The following is a 24,590-nucleotide window of genomic DNA, read 5'->3' on the forward strand; positions in this document are numbered from 1 at the left end:
CTTCCCACCTCTTGGTTGAATGCTAAGGTGGTAGTAAAGACCTTTCTAAATACTCTCTTTCAAGAATGGATGTTTTCCTCTAACTAGGCTATTTTTTTCCCAAACTGCTCTGATTGCAAGTAGAGGAGAAGAAAGGGTCAGGTGTCATACATGTTGTTGAGAGGCTTCAAAGGTGATTTTGCTATTGTAAAGAGCAGAAGAAATCAACATCATTATAACTATTTGACCAAATTATTTCCCTCCTGATACTAAAATTTCTTAAAGCCAAGGTTTTTGTAAGGCCTTTGTGTAACTAGTTGTCTGTGCCATTTTTTTTTTTATTTAAGGGAATGGAGAAAGTTGTTCCACTGGCAGCTTGCAATCCTTGTCTGTCTGTTGGATGGATGTATATTTACAGGAGTTAATAGAATCATAGAATCATTTAGGTCGGAAAAGACCTTAAGATCATTGAGTCCAACCGTTAAGCTAACACTGCCAAGTCCACCACTAAACCATGTTCTGTTTCTAATTTCTCCCCTTAGAACAAAGGTTACACCGTCGTTGTCTTTGGAAAGCTTTTGGACCAGCTTGCGCACCATTTTTTGGTACCGTGCCAAGCACCCTGTTGAGACTCTAGTAGTGATTGAAGGAACAGAAAGAGATTTTGAGGTTTGGAGATAAAACCTGTTCACATGGCTAATACACTGAAAAACCTCCACAGTGGTCTGCTGCAGGGCGGTTGGAGAGCCGGGCTCTCCGTTGTGTGCTCCCTGTGCCTATCTCTGCTGAGGTGAAACAGCTTCTGTCCTGCCACCTTTGAACACAAGGTCGTCCAACACCAATTGTGGGAAGGACTTAAACTCTACTCACTCCTCGGAATAGCAGTCACCCCTGGGCAGGCTGGCATTTCCTCACCCTCTTTGTGCATGTAGTATTGGCACATAAATGCTCTTGCTCAATCCTATGAGCTGCATATCGTTCTATTCTGGGGAAGGTGAGAGCAGTGCTGGAAACGATGCAGCTCCAGAAGGTATCAGCTTTACTCCTTTTAACCCCGAGAGTTAGTCCTCGCCTTAGGTTTTTACGGTAGCTACCGTACAAGAGGGAATCATTGCATTTTTTAAAAAGGGAGGGCAATGAGAAATGCTGTGGCTGCCCATCAAGTAAACCTGTTTGTTGTTTGGTGTTTGTATGGCTGATAATCTGTCTGCACTCCACCAGCACTCTGTTTTGCCAGGGTTTTTTTAAAGGTCCTTGAGAAGCCTTTACGGCAAATGGAGTAACCTTGGCAAGATGCTGCATTACACCGTGCCCTGCCCAGCATTCCTGCAGTTCTTGCCATTTCCTGCCCGTTATAACACGGCGGTGGCTTTGGACAGCAAGTGCGTTTTGTATTTCCCAAAGGAATGATGTTTAAGATGTCTTTATCTGCGAGCATTTTTGCTGCGTGCTGTGGATTTGCACAGGGGCGCGGGGATTTTTGCTTTGTGTGACTGTGTACTGTTTTGTGGCTCTGTTTTATTTGCTCTTTCATCATCCTCCCCCCTCTCTCTTCTACCTGAAACGTTAAATTAAATCTAACATACCAATACGTTTAGACAGAGGCGGCACTTGGCTATGCCAGTTCCCCAGTGGCTTTAACTGCTGGCTGCAATACTGCAAACAAATTCAGACACTGGCTTGGCCGGCAGTTCCCTCCAGCTATCAGCGTGTTCGCTCTCCAGGCTTTATTTTACCTACACTATCGGAGACTGCGGAGTCACAGCCTATGTCTCGTTGTTATGCATGGATGGGAAATATTCCTGCACTTATTTGCATTCATTAGATGTTGGTAGTTCCTCTGTTGAGGTCTCTAGCCTTGTTTTTACAGTGCTTTTGGCAGTGTTTCTGCACTTGGTGTGTGAATTTTTATGATCTGTTGCATGTTATTCATGCAATTTCCTGCCCTGTAATGGCATCACTTTTCCAGACACTGAGGAATACAAACGAAAACCCAGGAGCCTGCATTAGCATAAAATGTCCCAGTTCTGTCAGTTTGATTAATTTGTCTCTTTGTCTCCACTCTATATGATAAGTGCTATTAATGGTTGCAACACTTCATATGTCAAAGTCTTTCTTCCTAATGACTTGAAAATGTGGTTTATTTCCCCTTTTTTGTATTATTTTTCTCATTTAGCATTCCACTCAAGTATAGATTTATGCCATGCTCTTTCATTATCTTACTGGTTGCAGCACTGGAGTGATTACATATGGTGTAGGGTATGAGCAAAGATGCGATCCCAGGGGCAGCAGCTGCTGATGCAAGCTGAAAATAGATCCAGCGTATGCTCAGCACTTTTCCCAGAGGTCTTTTATTTATTAGGAACAGTCTTAGTACAGGACAGCTCGGACCCTCATTTAGCAAGATGACTTTTTGCGTTTCAAGAACAGCGCAATGACTTTGCTCTATTTACTGAGTGCTGTGTAATTTTTTTTCACTGCCTTCTATCGAAGCAGTGACTTTACCTAACATAAATTGTAATATAATCCTGATTTATAATGAAGTCAAGAAACGACAGGCTCCATTTGAAGTAATGGAACTTGACAGATCTAAGGCTTAAATTAAATAATCCTATTTGTAAGACAGCATTTGTACGTGGTACACTGATTTGAAATGAACTTCAGTTCTTCTTCAGCGAATCCTTTACCATTCTCTGCGTTTTGCCTTCCATAGGGGCTTTTTGGGGAACAAAATTCATTTGGAGAGAGCATGTTTGTAAGTGTGTGTAGAACAATACATTGTTTTCTTTCCCATAGCAAAGAAGTTCTCATAAATTGTTTCATGGAAGAACTCTCAAATTAAAGAGGAAAAATTAATGTAGGTGATTTATTCAGGGCAAGCTACATCTAACCTGCTTTGGTGGCCAGAAGACGCCAACTGATGAGGAGGAGGAGAGGGAGGATGCTGGATGGACAACAGTGAGGAAGGCTGTGGCTCGTCCCTTCCCTCCTGGGAACGGAGACTCATCCTGGCAGCAATTTATGTGGAGGGAGATCGCCTCCTCCGAGCTGTCCTTCCCCCGCAGCTGGCAGAGAGGGACGCTCGAGGAGGACGGTGTTGCCTCCTGCCTCTGCACCCCGCTTTTCTTCCTCCATCGCCATTGTGCCGTGGCGGGCAACAAGAGCCCCGAGGTGTGCAAACGGAAGGATGGTCCCGCCGCAGCTGGCTGCTCGGAGCTGGCAGTAAGGCTGGGTGCAGAAGGAGGCACTGGTGGAACAAAAGGCTCATGGAAAAGAGAGGAAAAGAGACCAGGCAGGGAGCACGAGACGCTGGAGAAACGGTGGGGGAGGGCACAGAAAAAGGGCAGTGGGATAGAAACACTAAAAGTACGGTGCAGGATTTTTCTAGCCCAGATTAAGGGAGGCTGTTTTAGAAAATCCCCTCTTCCCTTTTCTCTCCCTCGGCATTGCGTTTTTGCCTTCCTTTCTGGCTGCGTTTAGCTGCCGCTGCCCGTCATCGCTCTGATTTCCCTTCGCACCTGGCTGGGGTGCGGCCCTTTCCCTGGCAGACGCTCTCGCCCTGCGCCGGCCGGGCATGCTGGGGCAGAAACGGCCCAGCTGGCGTGCCCGGCTGCGTAGCGTGCCTCGTGCTAGACCTGTCGCCCTGCCGTCACCCCGAGACGTTGGCTCCGTGACGGGGAAGATGTCGCTTTTGAGTCCGGGCAGTGTCGGCAGCCACCAGCGCCGGGCCTCGGGCCTGCGGGCACTCCGCGCCGGCAGCCTGCCCCGGGCCTCTGCCGCCGGTGGGCAGGGCTGTGGCGGCAGCCTGGCGGGGAAGGGCTGGGCAAAGCGGGGGCTTCACTTGGCGCTTTCCTGGGAAGAGAGTCAAGATGTCTTGGGGCCGGGCGGTTTCTAATCCGCAGCTCAGAAGAAGGCAGGCTCTCCCGCGTCGGGGCCGTGAGAACGGGCTGCCTGGACTGGAGCTCCAGCATCGTGTCTGCCTTGGAGTGAGTGGTTTCAGGCCCAGGTAGCTTATTTCTCCTCCTCATTTTAATGAGCTCCACTAATGAACAGATGGTGAAGAAGACAAGATGACTGCCAAGGAGGGCGTTGCTTGGGCACGGGGGCTGGAGCCCAGCCTGGGAACATGGGGCAAGAGGCTCCTGCTCCCGTCTCCAGCTCTCCAAGCGATTAAGAACTTTTTCCACAGTGCTTACAGGGAAGTAATGACTTCTATTAATTAGAAACCAAGCCCGAGTTCTCCGCTGCTGTCAAGGAAGGACGGGACTCGGGAGTATCGCTGGGGAATGTGAGGAAGAACGAGCTCACAAAGCCAAAGCAGTGCAGGCCAGCGGAGGAGGCAGAGGCGAGGAGGATCCGCACAGCAAACACGGCATTGACATCATGTGGGCCCTTGCTCCTCATCTCGGGAGAAAAAACAGTGAGGCCCAAGAGTAAAAGTCCGTCAGGAGGTTTTAGAGTTGCTGCTGGTAGCTTGCATGCTGCCCCATCTCCCTCCTCTGACAGACGTGTGCATGGCTACGGGCACAGCTTTCTGTTCGCTTGGAATTAATGGTGTTATTTGCGACGGGAAAGGAGGTGGGGTGCGCTGAATTCTGCAAACTGCAGCCTGTGCTGCTTGATCTTTAGAGAAATAAATAAAATAAAATAGCAAGAACCAATTCCAGGATGATTCAGTATGCAAATAAACTGTTTTTCGTTACTCACAGCACACATAAATGCACACTGGTGACTGAGGCAGCAGAATAACACTTCACTGTTCATTATTTTATCAGACAGTGATAATTGTAGTTAATATTTTCTTAGTAGTGTCTCTGAAAGTTTATTTATACTGTTAATAATCTGAGCAGCTGTAATGATGCTGGCTGCCAGAGCTGTAGCCTTTTAGAAGCACTCTAGTGAGGCGATGATACAACAGTTACAGAAATCCAAGGAGGAAATGATCTTTTCGAAGCAGATGGGACTAATTCGGTCGCTTTCATACACGTTCACGTTCTCTAGTCTCTTTCTCACACTACGATGCGTGGGCGCACCTGAGCATATGTAGACACACACACACACACACAAATAGCTGTGAAGTCCCCTCCCAGCACAGGGAAGTCACATGGCAAGCTGGAAACGCCACCATCTTTCTACATAGGGAGTATTTCTAGGGCTTCTAGGGCGGATGGCATTTTCTACCCCTCACTTTCTGGGTAGATCTTAAAAATCTCACGTATGAAGTGGAAAGGGGGAAGTCAGTTCTGTGGGGACAGTCTGGAGCCAGGCCTGGCTTTGTGGCTGCGCTGGGATGCCGCTGACCATCCTTCCTGTCCTCCCCTGCCTTCGACCCCTTTGCTTCGGGACACTCCTGCTGAGCCTGCTCTCCTTTAAGGACTGAAAGAGGAGCCATTTACCTTTGCTCGCAGCAGACGTGAAATCTCAGCAAAAACACAAATGCCTCCAATTTTCTCCGGTGGGGTTTATGGAGCCTAGCTAACCTTTTGGGCCACTGCAGGAGGAGTTAAGTGCTCCTCGTGGAGGACGGGAGGGGACCAGCTTTGCCAGCTCAGCAGTGGCTGGTTCTCCTTGCAAACCTGCTTCGCTGAGCGGACATCATTGATGAAATGTGATCACCAAGCAGTGGAACAAAAGCCACCGTAATCCTTAGATCTGTTAGTAGCAGTGCAAGGAAGAAAAGGAGGTGAACACAGAAAAATTGCGTGTCCAAATACCGGAAATTAAAAGGCAAGGCGGGGGAGAAGGGGAAGGAAAACTGGAACAAACGCAGCGTTTGGCAGGTTTTGTTTTAAAAATACGATGCCTGCAGGAAGCCGGGTTATTTATACAAGGTTTCAGCCTACCAGTTAGTAATTGCCTGGTTACCTCATGAAGCGCTGTAGTAAAGCTTTTGACGTTCAGTTCCTTCCACAGCCCAGCAAAAGCATCTCTGGATTTGAAATGCTGCGGTATTTGCTGGGCTGCTCGCTCTGCTACCTCGGCACAAGGATGCCAGTGATTTTATGTGCTGTCCTGTGCCAGTGTGCGGTCACAGGCAGCACTGGAAGTGCTGGCATCGTCAGCCCTGTGGAAACCACGGCAGAGCATCTGTGAGCTACATCGGGTGTTGTCTGGCCCCGTCTCCTGAGCCCGCTTCTTCTCCAGCTCCTTTGTCTTCTGATTCAGTTCTCTTCCTTAGAGTGCAGCCTTGCGTTTTACTAAATCATATCTAGCAGAGCCTGTTTCTTCCTCTCCTACGCTATACCAAGTGTAATAGTAGGGCTTGTAGCGAGGTGCCTTGCTGTGAAGTATTCCTTGTTTTTATAAAGTAATTACAGTGTATTTAATGCACTGTGTGTTTAGTACACTGTGTTATGTAGCTTATTCACGTAAATAAATTCTGACGTGCTTGGGAAAGAGGAGTCATTGTGTAATTTACGGGTCTTTGTAATTTTTCTGTATTGTTGTCTTTGTTTGTGTATTAATTGCAGCTTTGGAAACTCTGAACCGTTCCTGTAAGCACTCTGCGAATTAGCAAATTTCTACATATATCTTCTTTTCCTCCCGATTTTGATATTTCCTAATATAACCTGGAGGCTTCTAGAGTTTTTCTTTTCATTCTAGAAGTTCTTAAACTGCTTTTTGTTTTCCTTTTTCTCCCCACTTTGGCTAATAATATGTACCTAAATAGATCTTTCACAGACTCTTCTCTCCCAATTTATATTCTGTGAAAGCTTTCCCACTCCTTCCTTCCCCCTCCTCATCACTCAACACTTTCTCCCTTTTTTTTTTTCCTTTTTTAAACTGGAGGTCAGTTTAGTTTTCCTTTTGAGAAAAGATGGGACTGATTTTAATTTTAAATTACAGTTGCACTTTCATTCTGATGGTGCTCTTGGGTTAAAATCTGTTCATTTCTGCTCGTTTCTTCCCCGCCCATTTCGGTGTGGCTTGCACAGGCACCCAGGGAGAGAAGGCAGTGTTTCTGCTGAGCCACCCTCCTGTGTCATCCTTCGTTACTGTGTTCCAGGTTTCTTAAGGCACAAGTTGCATTGGAAAAACAAATGTATTGCACACTGCCAGGTATCACAGCTGTATTTCCCTTTGCTTCATCTGCAAGTTCGTGCCTGAGTGTTTAAACTGCTAATTAGTGCCACTGGTTTTTATGTGTTCTTCGTTGATTCAGTCATGTTGTAGCCGAGTTGTTCCTTCGGAGATAAGGTTTTTTGAAACGTCCTTGTCTCTATTTTTCTTTCTAACACCTCCACCCAGAGTCTGACCTGAGCAGCCCAGAAGTTTTCCTCCAAGCTTTTTCACCCACGCTTGCCTGCAGGTACTCTCTTGGCCATAATTTTGAATTGTCTGTGTTCTCAAGTTATGCCCTGGGCAGCCTCTAACATTGACAACATACCCCAAACCATGTAATTAGTTAGGAAAAATTTGTCTCCTTCTGCTGAAGTTCATTAAGGTATTTTCTCCAAACAGTGACACTTCAGCTGTCATTCCTCCAGCTTGATGATATCATGACAGGCATCACGTGGCAGGTTGTCTTGCAGGGATATAAGAAGTTCCCACCCCCAGCCCGAGAGCTGTTTCACTGAGGGTGTTGTGCCGCAGTGGAGACACCAAGAGAGGCGAGCCCCGGTGCCAGCACGGCCCTGCCGGCAGCCCCTCGCCGCCATGCAGGTCTCCCAGGGCTGTCGAGCTGCTCGTGTGTCCCCCGTACGCTCAGCAAACTGCTGTGGGGGATAAAACCCAGAGCTGCCCCGTGGGGTGGGCCAGGGGACGTCTGCCAGAGACCGGTGGTTGGAGTAGGTGGGATCCAGGCCGTGCTCCCCGCTGTGGAAGAGCACTGTATCTTCCAGTCCTATAGCCTTTCGGGTTGGCAAGCATGTTCATCCGTGTTTGGTAAAGATGGCTCCTGTTTCCTGCGCTGAAGTGTGTCAGCAGCGTTGAGGCTTACGCCTGGTGATGTCTGCCTTCCTTCTCAACAGACAGTGTGTTTTCTGAAAGTTGTGGTGAATTCAACAAGTTAATTTCCCCTTAATATTTTCATGGATGGGAAGGATGCTGAAAACGCCCAGGGATACTGTCAGGATTTCCAAAAGCAAATTCTTCGCTCTCATTCTCACTTTTGAAAGGTCAGAAGAATTTCAGCTGGTCTTTAGTAACTCTGAGATGAAATAAATCTTGAAGTCATAGATTAAAATAAGCATTGCAGTTGGATCAGAGATTATTTTTACTTTTATTACTCTGAATTTTTTTTTTAAATTTGTTAGACGTCTTCTGATTCTGTCTGCCCTTTTAGTTCATCTGACATTATTGGCCCCAGGCTTGGGGGCCAGGATTTTTGAGAACACTTTGAAGTCGGGGCCATTACTGCAGTGAATGTGATTTGAAAAAACCCCAAGGGTGTGGGTGCCTTAACCCTTGCGCTCCACCCGTGAGTCGCATGCAGTCGAGCGCTGCCATAACCAATAACGCGGGCATCGATCCGCCGAATGTTTACGCCATCTTTGCAGTTGGCGATCAATTCCGAGCCGCTTGCCCTGCTGTCAGTGCTGACGCACTTCTAATGGGACAATGGACGCAGTTTGCAATTACTGCTCCCTGTGCCTGTCCTCGAGGCGAGTGTAGCGTGAAGGACCTCTCCTTCCTCCCCGCCTCGCCTCCTGCAGTCGCACCTGCTGTGGGGGAGCATCGTGATGCTCTGTGGGTACTGAGGGATGTTGATCTCTCCCTCCCTGTCAAGCGGTAAGGGAGGAGGCCCTTTGAATTGTAGAATCATAGAATCATTAAGGTTGGAAAAGGCTGCTTAAGATCATCAAGTCCAACGTTCAACCCAGCCCCACCATGCCTGCTAAACCGTATCCTGAAGTGCCACATTTACACATTTTTTTAACACCTCCAGGGATGGTGACTCCACCACTTCCCTGGGCAGCCCTTCCCCTGTTCCAATGCTTCACAGCTCTTTCAGTAAGAAATTTTTCCTAGTATCCAATCTAAACCTCCCCTGATGCAACTTGAGGCCATTGCCTCTCGTCCTATCACGAGTTACTTGGGAGAAGAGACCGACGCCTGCCTCACTACAACCTCCTTTCAGGTAGTTGTAGAGAGCTGCCCCTGGATGTATTTGTTATACCAGAGAGAGGAAAGTGAAAAGTCAGCTGGTTTCCTCCTTCGACTCGTAAATACTCTCACATAGGCAGTCGGGGCTTCTAGTGTAAGTTCATCGTCTGGCTGAAAGCTGGGGCTTCAAAGGGGAGGGCTCAGGGGGGCAGCTGTTCTTTTTTTTTTCCCCTGAAAGCACAAAACTGGAAGTTGGGTGAGCACTTCCAATGTGGCGTTTTTTGTAGAAGTACTGTTAAGGGGAGGTAAGCAACTCCTTGAAGCTCTCAGCCTGATGCCTGAAGAAGCTGTTGTGTAGGATGCACTGGAAAGACACTGCGATGGCCCTTAGCCCAGCCTTGATGTGGCTTTGCACGTGGTGGCTTTTTCGGTGGGACTTCTTGCCTTTAAAAAAAAAAAAAAAAAAAAGAAAGAAAAATTAGGTAATCCTCTCAAGGAAAGGAGCTGTGTGTCTGGGTTTTCCCTTCCCCTGGCGTGCATTCGTGTCCAGGGGTGTCGGGTGTGGTGGTGGTGTGGTGGCCTCCCACCCCTGCGACATGACGTGATGCTGTGTGGTGCAGGAGATGCCAGGCTGTCCCTTTGGCTTTGGGGCACTCTTCTGCCCAGATCTGTACAGGCTACCTGAAGTGGCAGAATGTAAAACTACACGTAGTGTAAACTAGGTGTAAATCTGCTTAATTAAAAAAGTGGGTTTAGAGTGAAAACAAAGGCCTCTGTCATTCTTCTCCATCAGCGACTTGTACATTCCTCTCTTGTTTAAAAGCCCAGATAATACAAATTCCTGCATCTGATGCTTCTCGCTGAAGTTGAATTTTAAAGAGTAATTACTCATTTTAGGATCTCCACAGCTTTATGAGCAGATAGGGGAAATAACATCTGTAAGTTGCTGGTGAGAGAACATTTAAATGCTGTTAAATTAAAGAGAGGGAAAATGCAGTAAAGTACAGCTGTGGCATCGGCTTACAGAAGTACTCTGCTGTTTATCATCTCTTCTTCTGACTTCTTCCTGCCTCCTGCACGTTCCCACACTATGTGAAAGGATCAGGGTTTCAAAACAATTCCTGACTATGTGCAGTCTTATTTTGTGCGTATATAGGGACAAACCATGATGCCTAGCACCACTGATTTTGCGCATGCAACTGACCTGTTTGAGCCTAGTAATGTATTTAAATCTTTCAGAGAGTTTTCCAAAACCAAATAAGCTCAAGCTAGAGAAAACAGGATCTGCCAGGCTCCACCATCCCAAGTAAAAATAACTAAGCAAATAACCAGGAAGTCTCTTAATGGAATAACAGCTTTGGTGACTGATTTTGGTTATCAGATTACATGCCGAAAGTAACTTCTGTGCTATACTTGCAATTGGCTGTAAAAGAAAAAGAATACAGTGTGCACTAATTTTAGCAAATAAGATTAGAGTTAATATTTAATCCTAGAGACCTTCTTCGGGCAGTGGAAAAAAATAGCAGCAGTTAACTGTCACTAATCTTATCTGCTATTTCTAGCGTGTGTTTGATTATATAAGCTGTAGTGTTAGGAACGCACTGGCTTACTAGACAAATTTCAGGGCTGAGATGGATTTAAAGGTCTCTAGACACACCTTTAGACTGCAATGGCAACACTTAACAAAATGGGTACCACAGTAGGCCTGCTACAAAACGTTGTGTGAATAAAGGATTGATTTTGGTTTCTGCAAGAAACGGTCATATTTCTGTGTTTCTATTCAATTGTTTTAAATTAATATTTAGTTTGGAATTTGATATTCAGCATGTGAGGTTTGATTCAATTTTCCTTTCTTCCTTCCCCACAAAATGGCTTAATAATTAAATCGATGTTTGCAGATTAGAGATGAGGGGTTTCTAAGTGTTTTCAGGTGCCTGGTGATGAATTTAACCTGAAAATCAAAATACTAAAAATATAATCCATAATTGTGCAGGCAGCTTTCATGCCTCACAGAAAACCCATCAGTACTCCTATTGATTTCAGCAAGACTACTCAAATGCATAAACATAGTAATCTGCACGTGTGCTGCTCCGTCAGGACTTCTGCGTTCTCAGTGGGTCTGAAGGTCTGACCATCTAATTTATCCCCAGTTCGGTGGGATTTAGCAGCTAATATTGGGCAGATCTCATTGCATCTCTGGAGGAGAGGAGGGGGCTCTGCCCTTCCACGCCACCGTCAATGAGCTTGTTCTTTGAATATGCCCCAGGTATGTTGTATATGAAAAGGAACAATTGCATGTACATTTGCTGTTGAACTGTGATGCTGTTTTCTAGAAGATCATTGGCACTGTGCCCTCGTTAACACAGAAATCGGGGCTGGAAAAGCCTACCAAGATATCAGAGCCCACCTCGCCAGAACAAGGCTGTGCTTTGTTAGCTTTGCTTTGCAGTACTCGGACATGAAGTGTCCATCATATTCCCTGGAGAGCCTTCCAAGATGGCACTGAATTTTCTGTTAGGTTAAGAGTCAGGAAAAAATCGCTACATTTTTCGTTTCTTCAGTTTCTTCTCGCTGCAACCAGCAATAGCTCCCCATAGCAAACTAGACAATCCTTCTCTGTTCTTGGTGTTAGTATGCATCAGATTACTGTAAACACTCTCTTGCTCTGTTTTAGATATTGCCCTGCCAAGTTTAACATTCCTACATGTTTACAGTGATCTTTCCTTGCCCTTAATCACTTTTCCTCTCTTTAAATTGAACTCAGATTTGCTGGCATTTTGCAGGGATTGACCTTCTCCACTCCAGATGCAACTTTTCATACAGATGCCGTTCGGAGCAGGGTTACCAGACATCCATGTTTCCCTTGGAAATAACCTCCCCCCCCCCCCCCCCCCAAGAAATACTGTCTGTGCAAAACTGGAGGATTTTGTCTGTTTGTCTGGGATTTTGAGACATCTGGAAGTCTGGGCAGCCAGCTAATGAGCGTGCACTGATGAACTCTGCAGCGCACAGCAAGTCCAGCCCATCCACAGAAATCTCAGACCTCTGCGTGTGCTCTGAGGCCACGTCCCATGTGTTCAAAGCAACGCGGGGGCCTCCACGGCATGCTTGATCAGCTGTCGTGGAGGAGACCCGATACGACAGGGAGCCAGAGAGAGTTCACCCACAGTGCTGTGTCTCCCGTGGCGCCTGTGGGTGTGCGTACAACTACATTTAAAATAGAACTTCTGCCCTTGAAGTCCCTTACGAAAATACGATGTTCCTAATGTGGAAGTGAGCTAACCATCCTCCTAATTTTAGAATAGTGCGTGCCCAGTACTAGAAAAACACTCTATATTTGCATGTATAATGCTGCCTTCTTTACTAGCATTTCTCATTGCTGACTCTCGCCTCAGCTTCTTATTCTCCCATCTGACAGGGATCAATGCTATTTTCCTTGAATTAGCCAGTTTTTCATTAATGATAATAATACCAGCCAAAGAAGAAGGGAAGGCAGAGAGTAAAGTAACTATACAACTTTTTCTCCAGAAGGAAGAAGCATTGCCCGGAATGCATCGAGGAAATATAATGAGAGGCGATGGAGGAAAATAAGGGAAGAAAAATTTCCTCACAGGGAGGTTTTAAGCAGAGTCTGGCAATGATCTCCCAAAGGAAGCACTGGAAGTCTGGTCACTTAAATCAATTAAAACTAACCAGAGCATCGCACTCCACAGGGCTCTGTAAGGAGAAAAGCAGTGTCGGACTGAACTAAAATAGATTTCGCATGCTTATTTTCTGCAGGGCTGCTGTCTGTATTTTGCCAGTAAATTCAATACGGGTAATGCTGATTAACAACTCTCTTGATGGTGATTATATCATTGCATTATTTCCAGCCCGTTTCTCAGTATCATAAACTCATGAGGGCATGGACATAGAAAACACGTTCCCTGGCTCAGCTAGCTCTGAAAGACCAGTGGGAGGTAAAGGGCTGGAGAACTTTCTTTCTTTTGCCTTAGCAGTGGTCAGGCTTGTTATCGCCACAACACTGAATGGACATAGACCTCCATACCACATGCTGGGCATGGTGTACCTGTGGCAGCACGGCAGAGGCAGGAGCTGCACTCGGACCCCTGGTGCTTGATCTCTTGGATTGCTGTAGAGCAAGAAGATGTGCCAGGTGGGCTGCAGCACCCGTGTCCTCTGTGCACTGGGTGTGCGGAAGGGTTTTAATGCATACAAGACCAGCTGGGGACAGGAGCAAGACAAAATGAAGTGGTTCATCCTTAGACTTGGCAGGGTGTTTGGCATGTTTCAGGTACACAGAAGTCCTCTCCTGGGCTGCCTTGAGAGATAGGGGAAAGCAAGCCTCCAAGAAGCTTGAGGTGCTTGCTTTCCTCTTCTTGTCTGTGTGGGCATTGTTGTTTTGTGTGTACATTTTACCTTTTCTCTGCCTGGTTTTCTGTTAGCCAGTCAGTTCCATTTAACCAACAGAAGTGGGTAGAAATTCGAATAATGCAGATGAGGGGAGGGCAGGGAAGCAGTGACTTGGCATATGAGCTTGGACAAGGTGCCCAGTGGAGGTTCCCACAGATTGACCTGCCTACTTAAACATCAATGTATATGGAAAACAAGGTTTAAAAGTAAACAAATCTTGGACATATGGCATCTTATTTACAGTAGGAAAAAAAAAATAAACTGAGGTTGTTGCTGGCATGTGTTTTACTCATCCAGCAAAAGTCTCTCTCACTTGTAAAAGGAGACTGTTATGTCAGAGAAATGATCTGTTTCCTTCTGCAAACACAGATCAACTTGGTTTCACTAACCGTTTTCAGTGGGATGCAGCAGTCAGGTCAAATCATTTTACAAGACTGTTCTTACCTCTTCCTACAGAAATGCGTGTGTGATGGTAATGCGCGCGGCTTCGAAGCCTTTTCTTTCCCAGTGTGCAGTGCTCACAGCCACGCTCCGGCGCCCCGATTCCAGCCTGCCTGCCAGAATCCATCAGACGTAGGCGCTCCGGAGCTGGTGGGGCTGTGGCAGGGGACCTGCCACGGGAGCCCAATCAGTATTTAGGCAGCTTCAGGCGACAGAGATCGCGCTGGTGTTCACACTTGGCAGCAAGCTTTGCATCCGTTTGTTACCAAAGTTATTGTTTGTGCAGTTTCAAGCATTGGCACTTAAGAGATTCCTCGCTGAGGGCAAGGACAAGCGCCAGGTGCTTGAAAAGAAACTTTCCCCCTTCGGATATGAAGATTGTGAGAGTGAGAAGAGTTGTAAAACTGGGCAAGATCTCGTAAATAAAGTCAAGGCGCACGTTTGACCAGCGTTTTCATCACCCTTCACTTGAGGTATCCGCCGGGCATCGTGGGGAGCCCACAGCGCCGTCTCAGGCTTTGCTTCCAATACATCCCATGCAGAACATCTGTTCACAGCTGTCTTGCTGCTGTTTGTTATCGCGATGGTTTATTGGGAGCGAAAACCTGAGTCAGCATGGGAGAAAGCCTTGCTGTGGGGTGGTGTGAGTCAGCCCGGGGCTCTGCAGCGTGCCTGCGCTGGGGCGGCGAGCAGGCGGGTGAAACCCTGGCCCAGCACAGAAAATTTGTTTTAATTTGCTTTCCAGTCATTCCACCTAGTGGCCAAGTGACACAACTGCCAGGAGAGCTGGTTTGGTGCTCCAGAGTCCCTCCTCAGCAAAAGGGACCCCAAAACCCCAGACGGTATTTATGGCTGCTCCTACAGACCCACGCTGCTGCGGCGCTTACAGGGTGTGCAGGAATATATAGTTCCCCACACTGAAGATCTTATCAAAGAGAAACATCGGCCTGCATGTAGCTCATTAAGTTCCTGAGCAATTTTGTTAATCATGCTGCGTAGATAAGATGCAGATCGACCTTTAGTGGCTGATAATCTAACAAATAGGCAGAAAGTGTAACACTGATAAAGCCGAGATCAGTTTAATAGCCAGCTGTAAATCTAGGCGATTCTGTACCAGAGGCACACTGTAAAACAGGAATGTACAAGCGTGTAAGTATGTGCATGAAAATGTGCTGTGTCTTAAAATAGCAGATAGAGCAGTATTATTATGTACGGAAAAGATATTTGGAGCAATTTTAGAGGTGTTTTAAAATATTTTTCTCTCCATCAAAGTCTGGACTACTTACGGTATCTGCATAATCCAGCATCACAAGTGCAGATCTCTGAATAACCAAGGCTTGTTTCTGGAATTCAGGATTTTCTATAAAAATCTGTGAGCAATACCACAGGTACTGAGGCAGTGTAGGGAATTTATAGGCTTTTCATTGGGATGAACCAAATTATTCACTCAGATTTATGCTAAATGAATAAGACCATCACAAATTCATGGCCTGATGTCTCACCAACCTGTTGTGGAGCTTCTTGCTTAGAGGCAGGAATTCAGTTGGAAGGACAGAGAAAAGCAGCTCACCTTCAGGGTATCCCATACCTACTGGATAGGATATCCTTCTGAGGAGCTGGGAAATGTGAGTTTGAACCCCCACAGCCTGGGGAAAGGACGTGGTCTCCTACTTTCTAGATGCCTCTTCTGATCTTTAGGTTATTTTATGTAAAAGGGACAGCAGTGCTTCCTCATTTGTTCTAAAAGAAGAAACTGAGCTGGGTGCACCTACCAGAGACACCTGCAGCCAGAAGGAGATTGCGGGCTGTGCATCCCAACCTCACACAGGCATGCAAGTGTTTGGGTGCTCTGAATCCCATCTGGATGCCTTTGCTTGGTACACAAAGCACAGAGAACTCACATTTGTGAATGCAACTTGCAAGCAAGGCAAGAAGGTGTCTTGGTGAATTGAGACAGGGTGATGTAAAAGGTGGTTGGTGCAATGGGAAATTGAGTTGCCGTCTCCCAAATCGCAGCTTAGTGGCCAAACCACTGAATCTCCTTGAGGAGAAACCTTTATCCTTGGTGGTGAGCCCGGGTTTTGAAGCAGCCTCTTGCTGCTTTGTGAAGAATAGAGTTTTTCCAGTACCTTTGCTTCCTGCCCATGGCAGAGAAAAAATGCAACAGAAGTTAGTGACAGTCCATTTTTCGTCAAAAAATAGACAATATTTGTATTTTACCATGTGACTTAGCAAGTTATTTGATAATTATATGTGAAGATACCACTGTAAAGAATCGGGGGGGGGGGGGGGGGGAGAAAGTGTGTATTTTTTAATATATCATATGTGAATGTAAAGTACAGTTTGGATGGTATGATGAGAAAAAAAGGATGAGTAGTGGTGCATAACTCAGACCTGGAGCAGTTGGTTGGAAATCACTGTCCTAGAAACAGTTGTTACTCTTTCTACAAAGAAAACGGTGGAAAATTAGGTACTGAGGTGGGACTCGGAGTGATTTGTATTACTTGGACTATGAACAGGGTTTTCTTTCCTGTTAACTGTACCTTAGACTCGTTAAAATCAGGAACAGTATGAGGAATAATCTCAGTGGGATGGAGGAAACAGCTTTGCAGTCAGTACTTGCCTATTATTTATTCAGCAATGGCTTGCAAAAATTAGAGAAGAAAAAAAGGAACCATTTTGCTCTTGAAAGGGGCAGAAAGATACATTCTGTTGAATTTTTCTATAGTATTAAATGTTTCCTTCTCAAAGCACTTTTGGCATTTAAGGGGCATCTTAAACTTGAAACCACTGTTCACCAGAGCTTCCATCAGGGCAGAAGAATCAGATCTGAACTGGTACTTTCAGAGTGGGGGGCTGCATCACGGTTAAGATAAGATACATCCAAGAATTAGCAGCATCTACACCAGCCTGGTTTTTCAGTCTTTTATTATGGTAGAAGCTTAGTTCGTAGGTCTTCAAGATATTTAGGAAAAATAATGCTTAGCTCAACCTGAACCATGATGTACAGGAGTAACATAAAGGGAGCAGTGCTAATTACTGGATGTAGCGTTGTTGCTGACCTGATAGACGAATAACCGGTACCGAGCAGTATTCACTTCTGGACGCTAGATCTGTCAAATAGTCTAACTGCGTGGTGAAGGACTTGGGATGATAGCAAGAGCTGATGGTAACGCTGGCAATTTCCCTCTCTTTTTTTGCAGGTCACTGTCAGGGGATTTGGTCCATTGTTACAGTTTGCCTACACTGCTAAGCTGTTACTCAGCAGAGAAAACATCCAGGAGGTCATCCACTGCGCTGAATTCCTGCGCATGCACAACCTGGAGGACTCCTGCTTCAGCTTCCTTCAGACGCAACTGCTGAACAATGAAGATGGCCTGTTCCTGTGCAAGAAAGATACCACCTGTCAGCGCATGCACGATGAGGAGAACTCGGATGGAGACGAGGAGGAGACGATGGAATCGGAGACGTCAAAAATATCTTGCCCAAGAGAGAGAATGCACCAAGAGCCCTTCAATTTTGAAGCCACTGTCGCTGGAGCAGACAAAGGCGAAGGGATGCTGCCTGACTCTGACATGCTGAGAGATAGCAAGGATAATTTGGACAAAGATGCAGTGACACGGTACCCCAGATACAAGAAATACCAGCTTGCTTGTACCAAGAATGTCTACAACACATCACACATCAGTACCTCAGGTTTTGCAAGCACATTCAGCGAAGAGAGCTCTGGAAACGGCCTCAAATCAGGACTTGCTATGGGGCAGATCAAAAGCGAGCCTCAGAATGAGGAGAACGATGAAGAAAGCATCACACTTTGCCTGTCTGGAGATGAACCTGACATCAGGGATAAAGAAGGGGATGTTGAAATGGACAGGAAGCAGCCAAGCCCCACTTGTGTCGACAGGCCAAAAAGTGGGTCCTCTCCTTCTTGCTTGCGGTCTTTCTTCAACAGAACAAAAAGCATAGATTTGGTTGGCTTCCCCAGCACTTCCCAACAGCACTTTGGCAGGAGTCCAGCATGCCCTTTTGAAAAAGGGACAACTCAGGGTGACCACAAAACTGATTACGTCCCTTTCACGGGGAGCTATGGACAGTCCCATGCCATGCAGAAGGATGCTTCCAGCTTCACAGTGGGATCGCCGCTCAGGGGGCCCGGCTTTGAAACGCTCTGTAAGCAAGAAGGGGAACTGGACAGGAGGAGTGTTATATTCTCTTCAAACGCTTGTGACCAAGTAAACACTTCGGTGCATTCATACTCTGGTGTGAGCAGCTTGGACAAAGACCTCGCTGAGACTGTGCCAAAGGGTCTGTGGGCTGGCGGTAGCCAGTCTCTCCCCAGCTCCCAGACCTATTCGCACAGCGGACTGACAGCTGATCACTTGCCAGGAAGGATGCGGCCGAACACCAGCTGTCCGGTGCCAATTAAAGTTTGCCCTCGCTCTCCTCCTCTGGAAACCAGAACCAGGACCTCCAGCTCATGCTCTTCCTACTCGTACGCAGAGGACGGCAGCGGTGGCTCTCCCTGCAGTCTGCGTCTTTGCGAGCTCTCCTCTTCCCCGTGCTCCCAAGGCCCCCGATTCCTGGCGCCCGAGCACCAGGAGCCCGGCGTGGTGGGGGATGGATTGTACAACCCGGTCCGAGCCCAGATTAAATGTGAGCCATCCTATGGAACAAACTCCAGCGATGAGTCTGGGTCATTCTCAGAAGCAGACAGTGAATCATGTCCTGTGCAAGACAGAGGGCATGAGGTAGGGATTTAAGATAAGTACATGTATCACAGTTGTTGTGACCCAATTAATCACTCCTTCATTCTCTCGAATGATTTGGCATTTCCCCAGCACTTTCTTCGTTTACAGAGGCAAAGAGTAACTTCTGTGTATTCTCTCCTCAGCTGAGTGCGCGTGGTTGAGTTCACGTAAACAGGTCTGCTTTGCCTCCGAGGTGTTTGGCGCTTACCAGAATTTGGGCATGGGACAGTAGCAAACTGCTGAATGATGAGAGCACGCTGATGTGCTTAGGAGTCTACTAGCGGTGTCCTGGCCTCCTCCCTCCTTCGCCCGCAGCACAAGGCACCCTTCCTCATCCTTAGTTTGCTGAGGTGGTTCCAGCTCTGCTGCTGGTGTGTTTCAGCAACTTCAAGCTGTGCCTCCTCTGCTGGCACCACGGGTCGAGCAGCCTGCAGCAAGAGCCCCTGCTGCACATTGCCAGCAGCTCGAGTAGAGGAGGCAGACAGAGTGGGAGGAGAAGGAGGTGTGAAATGACTTGAACAGTTGCATAGCTGGCCAGCCTCGGCTGCAGCGATGGTGTTCAAGTAACCTTCTGAAGTGAAGTTATCCTTTGATTTCCAGGACTGTTAGGAGAATATCAGGGGGACGGTCAGGGACTGAAGAGCAAGCTGTGAATTTCCATGCAGCTCTCCTGCAAGAGAGAGGAGAAAGATGTCCCGCTTTAAAACTAGAGATGGGCCAGCTGGAGATGCTGCAGTGATAATCATGATCAAACAAGCTGTCTGTGTGAAGTCACTAGTTTGAGGAAAGTCATAGGTCATGGAGAAGTGTTATGGAGCCCAGAAACTGAAAAAAGACTGGATGTTTTCATAGAGTTTCACAGAATCACAGAATCGTAGGGGTTGGAATGGACCTCTGGGGATCATCTGGTCCAACCCCCCTGCCAAAGCAGGGTCACCTAGAGCAGGCTACACAGGACCTTGTCCAGGCGGGTTTTGAATATCTCCAGAGAAGGAGACTCCACAATCTCTCTGGGCAATCTGTTCCAGTGCTCCGTCACCCTCAGAGGGAAGAAGTTCTTCTTCGTGTTCAATAGGAACTTCCTATGCTTCAGTTTGTGCCCATTGCCCCTTGTCCTGTCGCTGGGCACCACTGAAAAGAGTCTGGCCCCATCCTCCTGACACCCACCCTTTAGATATTTATAAACATTTATTAGGTCCCCTCGCAGCCTTCTCTTCTTCAGGCTGAACAAGCCCAGCTCCCTCAGCCTCTCCTCATAGGACAGATGCTCCAGTCCCCTCATCATCCTCATAGCCCTCCACTGGACTCTCTCCAGTAGTTCCTCATCTTTCTTGAGCTGGGGAGCCCAGAACTGGACAGAGTACTCCAGATGGGGCCTCACTAGGGCAGGAGAACCTCCCTCGACCTGCTGGCCACACACTTCTTAATGCTTCCAGGATCCCATTGGCCTTCTTGGCAGCCAGGGCACACTGCTGGCTCATGGTCAACCTGTTGTCCACCAGCACTCCCAGGTCCCTCTCCACATAGCTGTTCTCCAGCAGGTCCACCCCAAGCCTGTACTGGTGCATGGGGTTGTTCCTCCCCGGATGCAGTACCCTGCACTTGCCCTTGTTGAACTTCATCAGGTTCCTCTCTGCCCAACTCTCCAGCCTCTCCAGGTCTCGCTGAATGGCAGCACAGCCATTGGGAAACTGCATGACCTGGAGAGCATCTGGGCCGTCACCTATCTGGCTCCTCTGGTAATACTGAAATGCTCCTCTGAGAGCTTGTGCTTCAGCATGGGGAGCAGCAAGTGTGGGTTCAGGGGGTTCACGTGCTGTGAGCACCCAGGACAGAACTAGTGTGGCTTAGTTGTAGGCTAGGGATGAAAAGAGTGAACTTTATCCCTCAGTCCTTACTCCAGCTACATCCCAGGTTCTGGAAGATGCCTTCCAGACAACCGTGGATGATTCCTTTAGTTGGGTGGTTTTGTGCTTAGGTCTGAGGAAGAGCTGAAGAGCCTGGGGAGCCTCTGGTGTCCTAAGCCTTGTCACGCTGTACCTGTGGTTTTGAGAGAATGGTTCTTGTTTGTCTTCGTGTCCTGAGCTGGGGACAATGCAAAAGGGAGAGGAGTCTCCTTGGAAGGCTGCCTGGGATACTGTGTGTAGGACCTCATTCGGGAAGCCCTACAGCAGAACCACTCTGCTTGGCAACACCGATGTTACTCGGTGAAGTCCTGCCTGTATGAGGGGTGGAAGGGAGTAGGGAGTGGGACCATGGGAAGCGTCGGATCTCCACCCACATGTGCTGCTTGCTCCACGAGGGTGAATGCACAGCGTGAGGCAGTGAAGAGGGCAGGAGATTAGCCTTTTGGAGTTTGATGACTAATTAGCGGTCTTAATTGGCTAATTGTATGGAGATGCTGCAGCAGAAATGAGCCCGGAAGAGTCAGGTGAGAAGGGTGTAGGGGATTGTTGGTGGCTCCTCGAAAAAAATGTGCGAGTGTGCTCAGGAGAGCACGGATGAGAGGAGGGACAGTCATGAGAGGAACAAGCGGGTGGGCTACAGGAGGCCATCTTGACGTGCTGCTGGCTGACAGACGTGTCTGGCTTTGGGGCAGAGCTAGGAAGGGTTTGCTCCCCGCCTGGTTTTGCTGTTGGTTTCTTCCTGGGAAGATGTTCTGCACTGTGCTGAGCAAGTTTTCTCCCTGGGACTGCTGATAAGGCTTTTTTTTTTTCTTTCTTTCTTTTTGCCTTTTTTTTTTTCATTTTCCAGGGCATTTTGATTAGGACTGCTAGGAATTAACAGTGTGGTGAGGAAGTTAATGCTCCGTGAGGTTGCACTGCACAGCCCTGAGCAAACAAATGGTAAACAGATCACACCAGCGCTTCAGTACAGATTTTGTCTGAAAAATGAATTTGTGAAGGTTGTTACCAACACAAGAAAGGACACTGCAACCTCATTAAACAATGTTGTATTTATACAGCGACCTGCGGTGTGTATCCTGCAATCCTGCAAGATCTGCTGCTGTGGAAGCCTCAGTGAAGGATATGTTAAACCAGGCAGTAGAAAGTATCTAACGGCAGCAGGAAATTCTTGTGTAAGTGGCTCTACCTACTTTTAGCAGTTTGGCTGCCATTAAAACAGCAGGAGAGACTCACAGCAGTCTGGTATGGACTGCTTTCTGTCCTTTGCCTCCCCTTAGCTGCATGGAAATCTTCCTCCGTTCCCAAAATTGTTGGTTTTCGCTTGCTGTCCTGACAACTTCCCACACAGGTCCTTTGCCCCCTGTCATATCTGATCACACAGTGTTTGCTGGGCTTCTCTCCAAAAAGCTCCTGATAAGATAGCTGAGGGCAACACGCAGGCACTCGCCCCTCTGGAAAGCAGCCGCACAGGCTCTTCTGCTGCGGGTGGGCTTTTGTTTGGGTGGGATGGCCTGATGGGAATAAGCCTGGTGGACTCTGACCCTTGGTTATCTCACACAGCTGCTCGGTTCCTCTGGAATTTGGACCTCGTTGTTCTTGATTTGGGTCCCAGAGTGCTGTTGGTGCCAAAATTAAGGTCACAAAACATCACTTGTCGGTGTATTGATTGTGTGAGAATTGGGTGAAAGGTTTCTTTGGTCTGCTTTTTTAGGGCACTCTGCTTTGCCACAGGCATATGCCGTTCAGGAGCACGTGCTGAAGTTGTTCGGTGCCAGAAGTGGGGTGCTAGGGCTCGCCGTGAGTGCCATGTGGGTGAAGGTGACTGCGCTCTGCGGCCAGCCTCCCTGCCCCATACAGGGGTGCAGACTGCAGCCGCGAGTGTCAGAGGAGGTGGCGGTCCCCTTATCACCACTGGTAAATCCTCTCCACGATGTCTTTGCCTTTGGTTTTCCCTCCTGATGAGGGAGCCACCCAGAATCTTCTGAGATTTCTCTTTCTTAAGGCTTCGTGACAGAAGCAGCAAGTGCAGTTTGGGGTGTCCCACGTTACAGAGTTGCAGGAATGGCCCTGTTACTTCAGCTGCTGGGACTTTACAGACACGTTTAACGGTTTGTGTTGCTCTTTTCACCCAGCTCCCTCAGGCCTCCACAGGTTCTTAAAAATCAGTTATTGGGATATAATACTAGAGAGCAGACCTACACTCGGTGCTTGCAGGCAGGTGCTGACAATCCTGCTTAAAATAGCAACAACAAAACAATAAGACCTGAAATAATGAATTGTTGAGAAGGAAGCAGTCTGTCAATCTGTTAACCTACTTAGGAACAGAAACTTCAGCACTACCTACTTTTCTTGGTATTAATTTTCTTCAGCAAGTATCTATGGGGCTTTTTTTCTGCTAGAAAACTTGTAAAAAATATTGTACTACTAAACCAGTTAGAAATCTCATCTCAGTCTAATTTGCTGAGTGAGTTTTCTTAGGAAAAGAATAAACAAGGGTAGGAGGAGGTAAGAGGTGGAGTTTTCCAAGAACTATTACTATCTAGAGAATTGCATTCAATGTGTCTTTCATTTATATTTCAAAAGAATTTCCCGCCTGGGTTAGTGACTCACTTTTTGAAGGAAATTTCCATAGAGGCAGAACTAATGCAGTTGGACCATTGAGGATACTGTAGGCATATAACCTTCAGTGAGAGCCCAAAACCCTGCACGCTAAGTGATAGGCAGCCACCCTTTCTCTGCTTGTCAGCTGATGCTTAGCGAAGTCAGAGCCCCAGTAAAAGGAGGTAAACCAAGGCTGCCCTACCCAAAATCTACTGGAGCTGTACTGAGGTACCTAAGCTGAGTCTTCTTCACTGCTTAATGTTTCTACTCGATGAAGAGTTGTTTTCTTTCCTCACTTCGGTTGGAGTGGTAGCTACTCATGCTACTCATGCTGGTAGCAGAGAATTACTGGATTACAACAAGAGTTTTCCCTTACAAGCTTGAAATTTCAGGAAGGTCCTTTTAAACACTCTGTTATTTCATTGCAACCTACAATCGATTCTGTTGTGCCCTGAGCTGAAGCCCTTGGTGGAGCTCGTGAAGGACTCTTCTCAGTTCTTGATTTTTTTTCTGCAAAAGCAGATTTTTCAGAGAAATACTTCACTTTATGCCCTTCCTGATCTGCCCTTCTGAAATGCGGCTTCTGTCGGGGTTTCTGTGTTGTCCCTGTTCTCAGAAAAGCCTGTTAATGGGCAGGAGTGTTGTGTAGTCATGCGCTTTGTAGGGCTGGAAGCTGAGGTCAATGCGAGCAGTGAACGGGAAGAGGTCAGCCCAACTTTTTAAACACCAGCTTTGTGTGATCTGAATACAAGTCCAAGTCATGGGCTGAAGGGTGGGAACTCTGTCCACATCTCCTGGTTGTTGGGTTAAAGCCCTCAACCATGGGACTAGCCCCTTCTCCCAGTTCTCTGAGGCAGGTGGCAAATCAAAAGGTTACCTGAGCTGCCTCCACAAAGTGCACAGCACTGCCCTCTCAGGCAGCATTTGCTGGCCCAGACACCTTTCATGGCCCTCAAGAGGTGAGGCTGGAGTTGACCCTGGGCGACTATGTAGCCATCAGTTGTGTTGTGGCAGGTAGGACAGGCTGTTTGCAGTGGGGCCTGCTTATCAAGCACGTTTCAGTCCTGGTTTGTTGGCGCAATGGTAGATCTTTGCTGCCAGGGCTGGCCGTTCTCCTCTTGGAGTCCTCTGCCACCTTGGTGTGGTTGACACCTGAGGGAAAGAGGTGCTTTGAAGGCTTCACCTATGCCAGTAGACAGAGGGGTGAGGAAGCTAGCGAGAGTGCATCCTGCCTGTCCTCTCTCTTACGCAAAGTCTGGCCCATTGGCTTTGTGCTTCTTAGATAGCATCTGTCCAAGTGAAATCAGGTAGGTGGCTATTCTGTGGAACCACAAGCGGTGCCTGAAACAGTGTGTAGGCAATCAAGCCCTAACGCAGGTGGACACACCTCAGTTCCTATCCTGGGATTAATTTCTTCCTGAGCATACAGACTTGTATGCTGAGCAAGACCCTAGGA

General features: G+C 47.4%; 1 protein-coding gene across 4 annotated transcripts in view; it reads left to right on the top strand.

The window, feature by feature from the left end:
- Positions 1 to 24,590, top strand: part of BACH2 (BACH transcriptional regulator 2) — a 193,742-nt gene that overhangs the window by 155,488 nt on the left and 13,664 nt on the right. For all 4 annotated transcript variants that reach the window (XM_075414359.1, XM_075414358.1, XM_075414360.1 and 1 more), the window contains one exon: positions 17,082 to 18,626. In XM_075414359.1, coding sequence (XP_075270474.1) covers positions 17,082 to 18,626 — 1,545 coding nt within the window. The remainder of the gene's footprint in view (positions 1 to 17,081; positions 18,627 to 24,590) is intronic.

Source organism: Opisthocomus hoazin, chromosome 2, assembly GCF_030867145.1.
Source record: "Opisthocomus hoazin isolate bOpiHoa1 chromosome 2, bOpiHoa1.hap1, whole genome shotgun sequence".
In the NCBI taxonomy this organism is placed as follows: domain Eukaryota; kingdom Metazoa; phylum Chordata; class Aves; order Opisthocomiformes; family Opisthocomidae; genus Opisthocomus; species Opisthocomus hoazin.